This window comes from Xenopus laevis, chromosome 9_10L (genome assembly GCF_017654675.1).
Source record: "Xenopus laevis strain J_2021 chromosome 9_10L, Xenopus_laevis_v10.1, whole genome shotgun sequence".
Taxonomy (NCBI): domain Eukaryota; kingdom Metazoa; phylum Chordata; class Amphibia; order Anura; family Pipidae; genus Xenopus; species Xenopus laevis.
The window spans coordinates 88441898-88459520 of NC_054387.1; the positions used below are offsets into that span (position 1 = coordinate 88441898).

At 38.9% G+C, this 17623-nt stretch overlaps 1 protein-coding gene across 4 annotated transcripts in view; it reads left to right on the forward strand.

Annotated features, from left to right (window-relative positions):
• Positions 1-8472: 8472 nt before the first annotated feature.
• Positions 8473-17623, forward strand: part of trak2.L (trafficking protein, kinesin binding 2 L homeolog) — a 33023-nt gene continuing 23872 nt past the window's right edge. The window contains exons 1-2 of one of the 4 annotated variants that reach the window (XM_018236131.2): positions 8473-8981; positions 15579-15880. In XM_018236131.2, the coding sequence (XP_018091620.1) occupies positions 15844-15880 (37 nt within the window). In that variant the 5' untranslated portion in view covers positions 8473-8981; positions 15579-15843. The remainder of the gene's footprint in view (positions 8982-15578; positions 15881-17623) is intronic. The other 3 variants (XM_018236130.2, XM_018236133.2, XM_041577275.1) reach the window with 3 other exon arrangements.

Below are 17623 nucleotides of genomic sequence, written 5' to 3' on the forward strand. Positions count from 1 at the left end.
AGTGATGTCACACCATGTTAATACTGCAGCTCCTATCCTAAACAAACAGAGAGCTTCTAGAGCTGTTTACTCAGGTATGGTAAAGCATTCTACAGAATAAATATAGCATTCTAGCTTGCACTATTGCAGCTAATCTATTGGCAATAAAATGCCTCCGTAGCTTTCCTTCTCCTTTAAAGAAGTGGTCACGTTAGATATATTGTTGAAACCCCAATATGCACTGTTAGATCTTAAAGATTCGTTTCAGTTATCACAGAGTGATTCTTCTGGGAAGATTACAGATGAAATACTGTCTTTTTGTTGGCTGGTTATGGCTGCTACTCGAAAGTCTATTTTTCTGTTTTGGATTAAAGATAAACCCCCTTCTTTGAAAGATGTAATTTCATATTTGCATAAGCTATGTATGCAAGAAGCTGTTAGTTTTAGGATGGATGATTCTATTCAAAGAAATAAAGTTAAAAACAGATGGTCCCTGTATATTTCATCTTTAGATGTTTCTAAAAAAGATTTTATCCTTAAACTGATGGGACAAGATGATCACTAATGAATGAATTTGGCAATAGTGTGTTAAAACTATTTGTACTGACTTCCCATGTCTTAATTATCTTTTTTTTTAAAAAAAGTACGGGTCTTTTTGTTTTTGTTTTGATTTGTTTCTGGTTATTTCATGGTTCAGATACATGAAAACATCTCTTGAATTTTACTCATATGAATTGTTCTTTTATTCCATAATATGATTGTTCATATATTTAATTCATTGTATTTTCATGAAAATTCAATAAAAAGAATTTTAAAAGAAAAGAAACGTTGAAAAAAACTATGATTTTTTTTGCACTAAAAAATGACCTGTGAGTGTGGTTTATGTGCTTTGTTTGATATGTATGTATTTTTTAACCAGCACCCAGGCATTTACCATCTGGTTTTTTAAGTGCACCAGTTGTTTGGTATATATAGAAATATATTTTATACCAAAAGCTCTCTGGGTCTCAGCCAATACTGGTTTATTCTGTGTTGTTTCCAGTATGTAGAGGCTGGTGTCTGCTGTTGTTAAAGAAGAAACAAACCCCTTATTTAAAAAAACCCTACCCCCTACTGCACCGAGGGGTAAGTTAAAAATTAGGGGCATTTGCCGGGGGTAGCAGCTAGGGAAGGGGGGTCTATGTGGGGTAGAGGGGTAGGGTTTTTCAATAAGGGGTTTGATTTTCCTTTAAAGATCGGTTAGCCCAGTCCGCTCCTGCATCAGTCTCTCTCCATATTTGTCTGATTGATATTTGAGCGTTGTTTAATAACATAGTTTAATAAATATCCTGCACCTTGTGCTTCACACATGCAGCGAGCCCAACATGCACATTCAATGGAAAAACAAGTGAAACACAAAAGTACAGAGTAACATTGCTTCTTTATAATCAGATGATACATGTGATATAACTAAGTATTGCTTTATTACACCATTCCTTTGGATTCTCATAATCCACGCTGCTCTGTGAGAGTGACCATTTTGCTTTCATTCAGTTTCCTGCTGTATTCAGATACATTGTCCCCACATCATCTCTGTTTCTTTCATTGAACAGCTGCTCGCTTTTTGTAATGAGTCTTCTCCTGTTCAATGGAAACATCAGATGAATGAGAAGGAATGGACATTGTGCTAGCAATACAATTAAAGGGAAATGCACTTTTCTAATTGCTAATGCTCACATAGAATCATATACAATTATGGCACCTTTCATCCAGAGGGACCTGGGGTTTTCCAGATAAGGGGTCTTTCCATAATTTGGATATAAAACAGTCTACTAAAACAGCATTTTAAACATTAATTAAACCCAATAGGACTGTATTGCTTCCAATAAGGATCCATTATATTATTGGTATCAAGTACAAGGTACTGAGGAAAATTAGAACATTTAAAAAATTTGAATGATTTGATTAAAATAGTGTCTATGTGATATTGCCCTTTCCATAATTCAGAGCTTTCCGGCTAATGGGTTTCCGGATTGTATACTTGTATATCCAACAGTGAACATACAGAGGTCAACAATAAAGAATCAAATGGTAGTGAATGGTCTTTTAACCTGTCTGCTCTGAAAAAATGTTACTTCTGGAGGCAATGGATTAATATGTACTGGTTATAGCTGGCCGTGCGTGAATAAGCCAACATTGTCTGGCACTCACAAATCAATCAGAAGCTCATTGACTCATTTTTTTCCCATCTCAACAGATCGCTGATTGGGGCTCAGTCAAATAAGGATCCGATCAGAGAAGAACCATCTATTGTAACATCAACATTGTAAAATATATCATGGTACCAAGTGAAAAAGTTCTTTACTTAAAGGGGACCTGTCACACATTAGTCAAGCAAAATAAACTTTAATTACACTGTATAAATTATTTGAATCTTGTTTTCTTCGATCTGGGAATTCATAATTATAGCAAGCAGACAGGAGCCATTTTGTGGACTGTGTTATTAAGACAAGCCTTGTGTCATCTCAGAATCTTGTTTGTGCACCAGAATGGGGGACCCGATGTCCATCCCCATGCCCTGGTTACACAATTAAATGGTAAAGAAAAGGGAGAATGTAGGCAGTGCAGTGACATCTAGGAAGTGCTGAATGGAAAGTGAAAGTTATTGCTTGGTCTGATTCTATGCCTAAGCACAGAGGAGGGGCAGACAATATTTGATTGACAGTTGAGATTTTTAAACGAGTTTACAACAGCTATGAATGCTTTCATTAAAAATAGAATTTTGGATTTCATGTTTAATTTGAAAAGGACTTTCATTATACAGCTTTTTATGTCTGGATGACAGGTCCGCTTTAAAGGAACAGTTTAGTGTAAAAATAAAAACCAAGTAAATAGATTGTATGTGCAAAATAAAAATGTTTCTAATATAGTTAGTTAGGCAAAAATGTAATGTATAAAGGCTGGAGTGTCTGGATGTTTGTTGAATACAAAAAACTTGATGATTGAGACAGAAGTCTGTAAGATCTGTCATAAAGTCTATAAATTGGCCGTCCCAATCAGACTCTGTCTCCATGAAATATCGTATAGCTAGCAAGCCCTGTTTATGAGGGATAGAAGAGTAGAGGGATTCTACATCACATCCCACTAAGTATGTACCCTTGTCAACCTTAACTTCCACCAATTTCTGTAGTAAATCCCCAGTATCTTTAACGTATGAAGGTTTGTGTAATTTCATGTCAATATATTGACTTGCCTTTTCGCACATATTGCCCGATACAATTGGGCGACCTGGGGGTTTCATCAGATTTTTGTGTATTTTTGGAAACATGTAAAAGGTTGGGGTAACAGAGATATCATTGTGTAATGATTTGAACTCACTTCTGGTAATAAGGCCAGTTTGTAGGCCGTCTGAGATCAGATTATTGTATGTAGACCTGAACCACGTAGTCGGGTCATTTGCTAATTTCTGATAGCATGCAGTGTCATTTAGCTGTTTTAAAGCTTCAGTTAAATACATTACCTGTGGCCATAAGACTACATTGCCACCCTTGTCAGAGGGTTTTACAACCAGGTCTTCCCATGAAGATATTTGTTGTATGGCAAGTCCCTCATCCCGATTCAGGTTATCACAACCCTGACTAGGTAAATTCATAAAACCTCTCATGACTAATTTGCCAAAAGTAATAACTGCCGAGCTTATATTTCTATAAAGCATTTATTCACTTGTGGGTTTCAGGGACCTCACAGGGTCACTTTGTTCAACCAATAAGTCATTCAGGTCTGACAAGGCTTGATCAAATGCTATCTGCTCAGTCGTCATATTAGATGCACGATGTGTCAAGTCATGTGGGTTTGCTGGATCTGGCATGGCCATTAAGGGATTAACTGAAACTTGCTCATTGTGGTTGGAATCTTGATGAAAGATTCCTGATAATCAGACAGACTATTTAACCATTTCCAATATACAGTATATATCTATATAGCACTGGCAAGGTTATAAAAAGATAACGATCATCGTTTTGCTATGTTGGACTGATGCTAAATAGCACTAGAAGGGTTAATTGGTGCAGTATAGATATTTGCCAATCTTATGCACCTTTGTATTAATTTCTTTATTGTATATACATGATTTGCTGTCATAGTTTTGTTGCCAGTATTTGCTGATCTTTCTTCTCAGTGACGTGCAGCGCATGGATTGGTTCATTCAAAAGTTGTACTGGCTATCCCGCGGTGATAAAAAGAAGTGCAGCACCGGCTCCTTTATGCCTTTGACAAAGCCCGCTATTGGCGGGTAAAGCGCGCGTCAGACGAACTTTTAGCTTCAGTTAGGCAGGTCGACTGATAGGGACTTCAAAGGGCAATTACTTGTATGGACCGGGAGGGGATTCTCTGTGGGTGAAGGGGTTGAATGCTGGGGGAGATCCGTGGGCTACTTGCTTCAGCTAACTGACGGTCAGATGTGCGTACCCTAACGTGTATTGTCGCCTTGGGGCACCGCTCTCAACTTCTAAAGTGTGTTTGGCTCCTCGCTACATGGGAGGGATCTCAAAGAGGGTGAAGGGGTTGGCATCGTGAGGGTGACTCTCTGGGTGACCTTTTTGGCCAACACACTCTATTGTGGTGTATTTGTGTTTGTATATGCCACCTGATAATTTTTGGTTACTAGCTGTTTATTTACTTATAGGTGCATACAGCACGTAAAACCCACTTATTGCCTGTCAATCAGACTCCTGCGGCTAACTGGTAATTTAATTTTGCACACTAGACATTTGGTTTTAATGTAACAATAAAGGTTATGTTTTATTTTATTTAATCACTTCACCGGAGCTTCGGAGTGTTTATGTCTATAAATCAGATGATTGGCTAGGATTTTTACTTCCTTAATATTATTTTTGAGCACCCATTTTATTGTTTTCCCTTGCTTAAAAAGTGCATTGAAATTCCAAAAGCAAATTTGATTATATACTGTAGTTGTATGTAGAGAATATACTGGTATTATTGATTGGATGTTGTTATTTTTACTGCTGGTTAACACTGTAGGCCACAATGCAGACCTATGGCTCCCCTCAATAATTCAGTGCTGACTACGTTAGTTAGTGTTGTATTGGTGAGGGGCAAGGGGAGACAATTAGGCATCCCACCACACAACATTCAGAGGTGCGAGGTGCAGAGTATCAGGAGTCCTGTCCTTAGGAAAGCTGTATGGGTAGGGCTGTTGCACCTCCTGATACTGCTCTTTACACCAAGTGCTAGATTATTCATCTGGCACTCATGCAGAGACCAGCAACCCCAGAGCTGCAGTGCTGTGTAGGTGAGCAATAAGTGCTGCAGTCTTGCCTCCTTAGTGCCCAATCAAAAACACTAAGGGGCGCAAGAGTGATTGCACCCCCGGGTCTGTAGCTCTCTCTACTGTGAGCTCAAGATAAAAAGTTGGTGCAGAGAGCAGCACCTTAGGCACAAAAGCAATCAGTGCTGGAACCAAGGGCCCTACCACGGGTCCATTTTAAAGAGCAAAGGCGTGGGGCTATTTGCACACAGCTGAACACAGTATTTATAGTGTAAAAAAAATGGTCAATTGCACAATGCATTCGGATTCGCAAATGAGGCCTTTCTCTTTGAATAGTACTGTTTAGTATGATTACACCTAAGGCTACATATTATTTCATCCAGTGTGTGTCTGTCTCTATTGTCTGCAATGTCTTTAATGTGATTAAACCCTGCACTAGTTCAGATTTGTTTTTGGGCTGAATAGATGTCAGACTTTGGAAAAATTGATTTGTTAATCCAACAAAATCTTGATGCAATAGCACTTGATTTGGAAAGCTATACAATCTCATTTTGTATTCTCTAATGTAAATCTGATTAAATAAATTGGATATTGATGTTATAAATGTACTTGATATGTTGGGGATAGTTCCATGAGAATGCTGTGCCTGGGGCAGAGAGCTTTGCTGTAGCATATGTGGGGACTTTTTGATACTTTTTAATATGGATTAATAAACAGTATTTATAAACAGTATATTATAAGCATATTTATTTTGGTGGATTTTTGAGGCTATACCTCTAATTGGTCACTAGAGGACTCCAGCATGCAATCAGTTATTCACCAATGTCTATCCCCAAGCAACTACAATGCTACCTTGCTGTAGCATATGACAAATCTGCCACCTTCATAACACAGGTTTTTAAAATTCACTTTTTAATGTTGTGTACTATATTTAAAGGGATTCTGCCAGGATTTTTATGGTGTAGCTTTTATTTCTAAATTACACTGTTTACACTGCAAATAATTCACTTTAATAGCATATAAAATGTAATTCCTAACCCAAGTGTATTTTTTCGTTGTAATATTGGTGTGTAGGCAGCTATCTCAGGTCATTTTGCCTGGCCATGTGATTTCAGAAAGAGCCAGCACTGCACTATGGAACTGCTTTCTGGAAGGCTATTATTTCTCATTTGACAAAGGTTGGTTTGTAGGAACCTTACCAATTAAAATAAATCAGGGAGGTGTGTATTACTTGTTTCAATGTAAGCTTAGACCAAGAGAAAATAAGTAAAACCTCCCTTACTTCCACACCCCAAACCAATTTGGAATTCCTAATTGGTTTGGGGTGTGGAAGGAAGGGGGGTTTTACCTCTTTTCTCTTGGTCTAGGCCAGGGCTGTCCACTGGTGCCCCCCCCCCCCTTATGTGGCCCTCCACAAAGTCTGCTTGCTGTGTCTGCTTACCCTGTGTAAACATGAAAGGGTATCACTACAGAGATTAACTGGCCCTGCATAGTTTAAACCTCAAATTCACAATGTAATTCCCCTGCATTGTTCACACTTGTGACACCTCTATTGTTCACACCCCCACAACCCTGTACTGTTCCCACCTGAGACTGAAACTGCCCACATTGTTCACCTGTCCACACCTTATTCAAAATGCTAATGGAGCACCAGCACTGTGTCACTGTATGTTGTACAAATTAGACTGGTCCTGATTCCTGTCTCATGCTCTGTTCTGCCTTCTATACGCTCCCTGTGTGTGTCATACACACCTGCTCTTTGCATCCTGTGTTTGCCATACTCTGCCTGTTCTATGATCTCTATGGAACATAAACCTGGTATTTGTTCTGGGGGTTTGTTAACATTTGAAAATTGTTGTTAGGGGCCCCTAAGGTGTTTAATCATATGCTGGAGTACTGCATTATACTCAGGGGAGGTGGAGGCATATGGATTTAAGGGTATGTCTTAATATGACTTAACTTTTTTCACATGTGAGTGGCATCCCTGCCGGTGCCGGGCCCAGGTAGTTTGGCACCCTAGGCAAGAGCTTCAATCAGCGCCCCCTGTCCTGCATTACCATTTACCTCCTTACAATGATGGTTTTTATAGAAAGAAAGAAAGTGTACAGCACTTTTTCATTTATATTACTGCCCCCATACCTGTACCAGCAAGCCCAGCAGCCATCCATAATACAGCCCCCCTGTACCTGTGCCAGCAGCCATCCATCACACTGCCCCACATACCTGTACCAGCAAGCCCAGCAGCCATCCATCATACAGCCCTCCAGCAGCCATCATATTGCCCCCAATCTTTACCTGTGCCAGCAGCAGCCAAAAATAAATCTGATCACATCATGTGCCCAGCAGCAACAGCAAACATATGGCCCCAAAAATCTGTACCTGGCTGTGCCAGCAGGAAGCTTCACACTTTACAGTAATAGAAAGAATGGCTTGTGTTCAGTGCAACTGTGCAAGGCTGAGAGCAGCGACAGCGAGACACACCAAGCAGCCCCCCAGCTCTCTGCCTCTCTCTGCCACCCAACCGCATCAGCGATGTCATTGACGTGTATACCCACACGCTGCACTGCCGCACAGAAGGAGCTATTACTTGCTGGCAAGAGGGAGAAGGGGAAGGAGAGGGATTCCACATTGTAACCGTTCAGAGTCTGCACCTGAATTACTGAAGACTGAAGCACCACAGACAGGGACATTCAACTTTACTTAGATTTTGGAAAAACTGTAAAAAAACCCGTTTATTTCTGCTAAACAACCTCAAAACAATAGAACTAAAAAAAGATGATGAACCACCCCTTTAAATACCTGATGTTGATAAAAAAAAAAAGCAGAAGTTTAAAGCCATGCAAACTTCTGCTGAAAGGAAAGATGTCATGCACCCCTACAGAACAGCACATTTACTGCAGGGCATCTTTAACAACAATGACCAAACAACAACACAGATGTTTATAGTTTTAGAACAACTTTATTTAACATGTTTAAAATAAACAAAGCCGCAACTCACCAGACTGTGCAAAAATATGTATTTTTCAAGATGGCTGAAGTTGCTCCGAATCAGTCACTGTTTGGAGACATATAAAACCAGAATATTTAAATATATGATTTTGTTGTTCTTACAATCATAAAGTACTCCTGTTACTATCCCATGAAAGGCAGGCATCTCCTCCCATATGTATAAATACAAATATACAGAGGAGGAATGTTCTGGGCACACAATAAGCTAAAAATCCTAGCCCCTTGGTTTTGCTCATAACAGTCAAAGTAACAGAAAAGTTTCAGTCACTCGCGCCCAAGTTAATTGTCACAAAGACCGTGTTGACAGTGCTAAGGCTGAGCTAATCCCACCAGCAGCAGCAGCAGCAACAACACAGAACAGGCTGGCAGAGAGCAGCACAATAGAAAGACAGAGAAGGCCTTGTTGACACGCAAAGGACTGAGGGAGTGATTATCAATCAAGCTGATGGCACATCCACAGAGAGCCGATCCGGCTAGCGTGAAGTCCTGATGCACAAGAGCTGAGAGACGACTCACGTCACTGAAGCACCACCCACACACCGGAAGGAGAGAATCTGCAGCGTGAGCGGAAGAAGCAAGCCAGCCGGAAAGACCCGAAGGAGACAACTGCTCCCGTCCGCCGCTCCGGAAAGTGCCGAGAAAACCGGAAGAAGCGAGAAGTGCCGGAAGATCCGAACAGCGGGTCATCTTCCCTTGCCAGGCAGGTAATGCGGGACGGTGTTGGGAGGTACATACAATGACATTTATTCAGACCGTTCCATTCATAAAACTGGTACAATATTTCTGTGCTTATCATTAGATGCAAGAGTATTCGGGGAGCTGTTATGTGACTGTGTTTAGAGAAAGCCTGGCAGAATAGTACGTCTCTTCAATTGTACACATTCAAATATACTGAGAATATTTTTGGAGTGTTTCTCTCGCTATATATATATATATATATATATATATATATATATATATATTATTATTTTTTTCTTGTTTAATCTCTGGTCTAGGGTACATCACATTTTATAGACATCATTGGTTTTACATAGTCATTTTTTCCAATATCCATTAATTTTACAGCGGGTATATCCAGCCAATGGGCATTTAAATGCTGCTAAATTGCATAATATATTGCACCATTTAAAGCAGGTATATCCAGCCAAGGGGCCTTTAATGCTGCTAAATTGCACCATTTAGAGTTCGATATGCATCTTAAGACAATTAAAGTCCAGGTTAAATTTTTTTTTTTATTAGTATAAGGCAAGGAATTTTACTACTATTAATCCGTCATTTATTAGGATAAGGCAATGAGTTTTAATCCATTGGACCCAAAAATTATATCATGAAGACAATGAAATGTTTCCTACAATTAGAACTCATTATTAAAACAAGGTGGAATTGACTGTTTGGGTTGCAAACCTGCAATTTATTGGGTCTCCCTCGTATAAGGGTATTCAAACCTACACTGAGCCAAATGTATCTTTTGGTTGCCGCCAGCTTGGTTCAATTCTTTCTGGACAAAAGGGTCACTTCAGGGTGCAGGTCATTGCACTCATATCAAGTTTTCGGCACCCAAGATTGGCACACTTCATTTTTGCTTGTGCTCAACATAAAGCATTTACACAGGGTGATGTTGCAGAGACAATTGCCTAGAATCACTGTGACTAAGCTGTATTTTGCCTCAAAACAGATGTTCATAGAAAAGTCACCAAGGCTGAATTTATGATGCGCTCCCATGGGCCATTAGTGTCAGGAGGCATCATTAAGTGCTCACTTCCTGTTGAAAGCAATGTTATGCATGGTGCGTAACCCATATGCAGTGCTTTTAACCCTAAAAAGCTATATGTAATTTAGTTTCTATGTACAGTCATTCAAATGATGCCTATAAAGAATGTAACATGGAGCCTGCAATTATTGCCCTTTGCAACAGTCATTCAATGACATCTTGCAGACAGAGGTTTTATAGTATGTATGTGACAAACCCAATAGTTGCCTTTGCTAAAAAGAATCCTAGTGTGAATTGCACTGGAATCCCACAAAATAGCTTTTCTAATATCTCAGTGGTTTTTGTTTATGGATTAAAATTTATAGTTGTCATTATTTGGAGATACCCTTTTATGAGAATCATACAAAAATATCATTATGCAAGTGCTACTTGTCCTTAACCCAGCTACGTTGTATAAAATAGTTACCAAACATAAAGTAACATTCCATTATATGGAATTCTATTGTGTGCAACACAAGAGATAAGATAGTAGCAGGAAGCTCACAGAGAGCTATTTAGGAGTAATGATAATACTGTTCCAACATTTTACAGTAGTAGGCATGATATTTGAAATACCCACATGTATGAAGATGGATTGTATTAAAGGAACAGGAACACCAACAAATGAAAGTTTTTTAAAGTATATAATGTACTCTTACAATTGGTATGTTTGGTTTAGAAAGACTACTATAGTTTATATAAACAAGCGTCTGTTTAGCCATAGGGGCAGCCATTCACACACAGGTTACGTACGGTATCAGATAACAAATGCACTCTGTAGAATACCGTTGTATTCTATTACGCAGCTTTTCTGTTATCTGCTAAATTAAGGCCCCCATACATGGACAGATATAAACTGCCGACAGATTAAGTTTGCATCTTATTGGGCAGTGTATGGGGACCCTCCAATGGGCTTCCCTGATCGACATCTGCCGAAAAGTCGGTCAGATGTTGATTAGCGGGTTTAAAAATCCCGTTGGATTGAGGACCGCATCGGTTCATTGATGCGGTCCTCGATCCGTCCGCCCATATTCTTCTCATTGTGATCTGATCATTGGGCCCTAGGGTAGAGTCCAGCAGCGTGTCGGGTACCCTGCGGAATGAGGGTAGACTTTTCAGGTGCGGGTATAGATGCGGGGTCTGCAGGTCTCTTCCTGTTGCAGGTCTCTTCCTGTTGCAGGTCTCTTCCTGTTGCAGGTCTCTTCCTGTTGCAGGTCTCTTCCTGTTGCAGGTCTCTTCCTGTTGCAGGTCTCTTCCTGTTGCAGGTCTCTTCCTGTTGCAGGTCTCTTCCTGCTGCAGGTCTCTTTCTGCTGCAGGTCTCTTTCTGCTGCAGGTCTCTTCCTGCTGCAGGTCTCTTCCTACTGCAGGTCTCTTCCTGCAGCTTTCCCTCCACTCATCTCCCCCTCCCATCTGACTTCCGGCACAGCTCTCTTAAATTACACAACACGCTCCTGTCCCTCTCCCTCTGAACTATTGGCCACATTTGATGGTCAGTTCTGGTAAATACATTTTCTGGTAAACATAAATTTTACCAATGCAAGGCAACAGTGCATTATATTTTAATAATTTTAAAATGCTTTTATTTTTTGGTGTTACTGTTCTTTTAAAAGGGTGATGTTTGTGTCGAAGCATGCCATGTTTAACCCTTCCCATAGCATTCCATATATATATTAAATAGAAATGATCCATTAATATGCAACAGATTGTATTTAACACCTGAAAAATCCATGGCAAGACAAAGGTATATTCTGGTGTTTTGTCGCCCATGTCATGCAGGCAACAATATTCCCATTACCCTTGAGGAAGCAGAGAGAAATCCTAATGGGGCAAGGACCGGATTAGCTTGTTGATATGGCCCTCGTCCCGACGTCCTGTAATCCCCATCATTGTGATCTGATTGTTTGGCTACACGATGAGGCAAATCTGTTATTGACCATTGTATGGCCACCTTTAGACCAAGTTATTATATGGCAGACTGGGAGAAAACAGACATGCCTATAGGCTCTAGGACATAAACACAAAGAAAATACAGTGGCTTTATTAATGACAGTGTTGTTCATTAAAGACAAAATTCCATGTTCCCTCTCAGTTTAATGTTGATATGCTTTCCATGGCAGTGGTAGTGGCATTAGACACTGATGCAATAAAAGCTTTAATGCCCACATTGGTAAAAACTGGGCAGCCCTGCTTTAAAGCTGGCCATACAAAGGTCTGAGGTTGCCAAATGACAGGATCTTTGCCTGATATGGCCAACCACACGCTGTGCCAAATTTGGCTGATTTAATCCTTACCATGGGGGCCAAGGCTTGGCCCATACCATGAGCCTTTGAGGACGTGTTGCGCGAGGAGCTCATCAATACACTGATGCAGTCCCTACCCAACTGGTTTTTCAAATCTTTCAGATATCTGCCAGATAAAAGTCCATAAGCATGTTAGGAGCCCCCCCACATGGGCCAATAAGCTGTCACCTCAGTCTTAAAGGGGTTGTGTTCACCTTAGAGATAACTTTTAGTTTGATGTAGAGAATAAAATTCTAAGACAATTGGCAACTGGTTTTCATTTTTTTTTATTTAAGGTTTTTGCGTTATTTAGTTTTTTATTCAGCAGCTCTTCAATTTGCATTTTAAGCAATCTGCTAGCTAGGGTCCAAATTACCCTAGCAACCATGCATTGATTTGCATGACCATGACCTTCCTCTGCATTCCTCAAATGTGCGCCCCAACATCACATACATGCTGTAATCAGGTGCCTTCATTCTGGTAATTTGCTGGCCGTTGTTTAACTGTTCTGTTGCTTGCTATGGTGAGTTGGGCACCTACACAAGAAATTTATTGGGCAATGAAACAGTTGAGTGTTAATGTTTTGTAATGTTATTATAGGCAGATATTTAGTGACTAATTACACCTTTACCTTTTCTATTCTTTGTGGAAAGTGTACTCTGTTCTGTATGCATGCTAATACTCAACTGTGTAATCTGTAATCACAAGCTTCTTAGAAGACTAACGTAATTAAATGGTATTGCAAAGGGATAATCCTCCGTGACAATTGTACAGCTGGAGGAAGCTTAGAAGAAAACTGCTGCACACACTGCTGAAGTCACACAGAACCACAGGAGGGTAGAATTAAAAGTATTCCAACCAAGAAGTCACAATAACACTGGTTTCCCTTCCTAGTCATTGTCAAGCCTTTGTTTCCAGTCTGAAGCGAAATCTACTGCAGACAGGAAGCTAATTAGGGCGTTGCTGCCCAATTAAAGTAGTTGCGCGATGACATTGTTCTAGATGTGACCATGGACTTGAATTTCATAGCTGTATATCTTAATTGTGTAACTTAAAATCCAAATGAAGGGGAAAGTGGAGAACAGACTTTTTACAGTCCATTAGCCTAGTAACACACATGACGTGGGCAAAAATGGCAGTCACGTGACTCTCTACCCATATGAACAGTTTAATTGTGTGAAAATGCTCTATATTCACTGCACTGCTGTTTCTGACTCTTGAATTAGTGTTGCAGAAGCCTGCTTATTAGCAGACCTCTGAAAAAGCATGCAAGACTTTGTGGGAAGAGACTTGGCTAGGCAGAACCAGAAGGGGCCTGGTCTAGAACACTGGATTCTGCTACATATATTGGAAAGTTGTTTAGGATTAAAAATTTTGGGTGGAGTTCTTTATTTGTGGCTGACTTGTCACAGACCTCGTTAGTTATAGCTCCAAATGTGAATAAAATGTAGACTTTTTTTCCACAATAGCAATACACCAGCGAACATGCATTTCCTTTTTTTGTGTGAGGTTAAAAGAAGTTAAAGAAATGGATACAGGTACCAAATACACCGTTTTGATGCATGTTAAAGGGGCAATATACATCTGCATTCAGCGTGATTTCAGTACATACATGGACATGTATTCTGCCTATTGATTCAATTAAAAAATATCCACAGTTTTTGTTGTTTTTTACATATTATGGACATTTTGGCAATTTTTTTTCCAGCACTGCAGCACTAAGCATAAAAACGAAACACAAAATCACCCACCACCTCTCATTGTATTAAGGCTAATGTCACACAGTTTGTTTTCTCTGCTGGCATATATATATATATATATATATATATATATATATATATATATATATATATATATATATAATTCCAATCCACTGCTTTCTGCCCCTTGCATATGTGTGCAGTAACAGACATGGAATCAGATTTTTATATTGAACAAGCTACAACATTTTTTTTAAAAGCTACTGACATTTAATTATGGAGTCAGGATTATTGGCACTTCATCTGCAGATCCTTTTGCTGTTTATAGTTATCTTTATAGTGTATTTTGGCAAAGAAATTGCTGTGCTGACTTTTGTTGTACTAGTTATATTGCCATCTAAAGACTGGTATTTTTATATATGTCCAATTGCGTCTGAAGAGGGAAGAATGGCTAATGTTTAAACAGCTATAAAACTTTTCCTATTCTAAAAAAATTTATAACAGATGTATGACAGGGGCTATTAGTTGTAAACATCTGTGGCTGTCTGTCATTGCTTGACTTTGGTTATAAAGTGGAATGATTCTATCCGTGACTTTACAGAATATTAGTATATTGGTACTTACCAAGCGATGAGAAGAAATTAACTTAACTTAAAGGCATACTGTCATGGGAAAAAACATTTTTTTCAAAATGAATCAGTTAATAGTGCTGCTCCGGCAGAATTCTGCACTGAAATCCATTTCTCAAAAGAGCAAACAGATTTTTTTATATTCAATTTTAAAATCTGACATGGGGCAAGACATTTTGTCAATTTCCCAGCTGCCCCCAGTCATGTGACTTGTGCCTGCACTTTAGGAGAGAAATGCTTTCTGGCAGGTTGCTGTTTTTCCTTCTCAATGTAACTGAATGTGTCTCAGTGGGACATGGGTTTTTACTATTGAGTACTGCTCTTAGATCTACCAGGCAGCTGTTATCTTGTGTTAGGGAGCTGCTATATGGTTACCTTCCCATTGTTCTTTTGTTTGGCTGCTGGGGGGAAAGGGAGGGGGTGATATCACTCCAACTTGCAGTACAGCAGTAAAGAGTGATTGAAGTTTATCAGAGCACAAGTCACATGACTTGGGGCAGCTGTGAAATTGACAATATGTCTAGCCCCATGTCAGATTTCAAAATTGAATATAAAAAAATCTGTTTGCTCTTTTGAGAAATGGATTTCAGTGCAGAATTCTGCTGGAGCAGCACTATTAACGGATTCATTTTGAAAAAATTTTTTTTCCCCATGACAGTATCCCTTTAATGCAAATAGTAGATGAAAAAAATGGTGTGAAATCAGAAAAATGTGCAATTTAAGCACTCAAAGCTTAGGTTAAGAACTTTCACCACAGTCTTAGAATGCTTGAGTAATGCTGAAAGGGAATTCTAACAACACATTATTGAGTTTAAATAAAACTTGGCCTTTTGTCTTCTAAAAGATGCATTCCTCTTTTCACAGTGAAAGGGATGACATATTTAAGTAGCTGTGTTTCTTTTGTCTTAGTGGTATGTTGTGTTTTCTCTTGAAATACCCAGTGGTGACAGAGTCCATGTTTTTTAGGTGACATGTTGCTAGCTCTCCTAGAAAGTTGAAGAAGCAGCGCTGCCATCATGAATTTAAGATGTGCTGAGCACCGGAACCCTACACAGCGCAAATGTGGCAAATCATTTTGTTACTGCAACTTCAGCAACCACTTTGCAGAGCTGCAAAGTAACAAAGAAATCTACATGTTCCATATCTGAAAGCCAAAATCATAATTCTGAACTAAAGCAGATGCTGTACTTACAGTTCCAACATCAGCTACCAGGAGACTGACCATAAACTCATGAATATCCACCAAGCAAACCCATCTTCTAGACATGGTAGGTGTTAGTGCTGATCCTCACAGAACAAAAAATATGCTACAAGCTAGTCAAGAGTCACAATGAAAACTGACAACTTTAAAGGGGTTGTTCGCCTTCCAAAACTTTTTTTTTTGGATAGTTCACCAGAAATAATGACTTTTTTCAATTGCTAATTTCAGTTTTCTATTTAAGGCCATTGTTCTAATATTGAAGTTTTACGTTTTATTTTTCACCTTCTTATGTTTTCTTGGAGAAACTCTGTGAGGGGAGTCACCAAATCTGTAAACTGTTCTAAATTATTCATTGCTTGATACATTTCTTATCTTTGGTCCTGCTGAGCAGAATCCCTGAGTTTCATTAAAGGGGTGGTTCACCTTCAAGTTAACTTATAGTATGGCAAGTTCTAAACAACTTTTCAATTGGATTATTTTTTTTTTATAGTTTTTTTTAATGAATTGCCCTTTTCTTCTGACTCTTTGAAGCTTCTTCTGGTTCTCTCCAGCTTTCAGATGGGGGTCACTGACCCCATTTAAACAACAAATGCTCTGAAAGGCTACAAATATATTGTTACTGCTTCTTTTTACTACTCCTCTTTTCAATTCAGGCCCTCTCCTGATTTTCAGCTCTCTAACTCTGAGATAGTCAGTGACTTGAAAGTGGGCCACATGGGACGTAACTGTTCAGTGAGTTTGCAATTGATCCTCCGCATGCAGGTCAGATTCAAAACAAACAGTTATGACCCATGTGCCCCCCCCTCAAGTGACTGACTGTTTACTGCCTGGTAACCATGGTAACCAGTCAGTGTAAACCAAGAGCGCTTAAAAGCAGGAAGTAGTGTTCTGGCTATTATGTTAGACATCCAGTCACTTCAGCCTTTATATATTACATTTTTGGCTAAATAACTATATTAGAAATATTTTTTATTTTGCACAGTCTATCTATTTACCCCGTTTTAATTTTTTATACAGAACAATTCCTTTAAGATTTAAACTTCAATTTTGGAAAAATAACAAATGGATAGCAATTAAAAAAAAGTCTTTATTTGTGCTGAACAAACTGAAAACAGCTAAACTGAAAAAAAGTTTTGGAAGGTGATCAACACCTTTAAAATACTAAGAGAATGGACATTATGGGAATGCAAATCAAAGGTTTCCATAACTTTAAAAGTACAATGTAAAGCATTGTACTTACCATGTGTGAATATCCATACCTGTATTTTACAACCTCAAAATGTCTAACCTTTATTTTTCTAGCTATACTGTTAATCATTGTGTTAACTGTGCTAAGAGCGCTGCTGAACATTAACCCCAAGATGGGCATTAATCTGTTACTTTCTCAGGATATCTTAGGTGCATTTATTACTGTGTATTGAGTCCTGTAGGAGAAAGTTGCTGTATAAATATTCTCTCATAAAGTAAGCCATTACAGATTTGATCTACACTGTATTTGCACATTGCTTAATTCTTCTGTTACTGCCCTTTAAAATCTCTAGCTCCGTGACACTACAGGTTGATTTGCTCTCATTGGCACAGGTTGTATAAATAATGATGTTATCAAGAATAAAGTTCATGCCTGAAACAATAGTGCAGACAAGTTCTTTAAAAATGTTATTTAACGATTGATAACTTAGTCACTGGCTTAGTTTAATATAACCAGATGAATACATTTCCTCCTTTTACCCACAAAGCAGAAGTTATATCACACTTTATATGTGAAATTCTAGGTATCGTTATAATACCTTCCAGATTACATTCTAATATT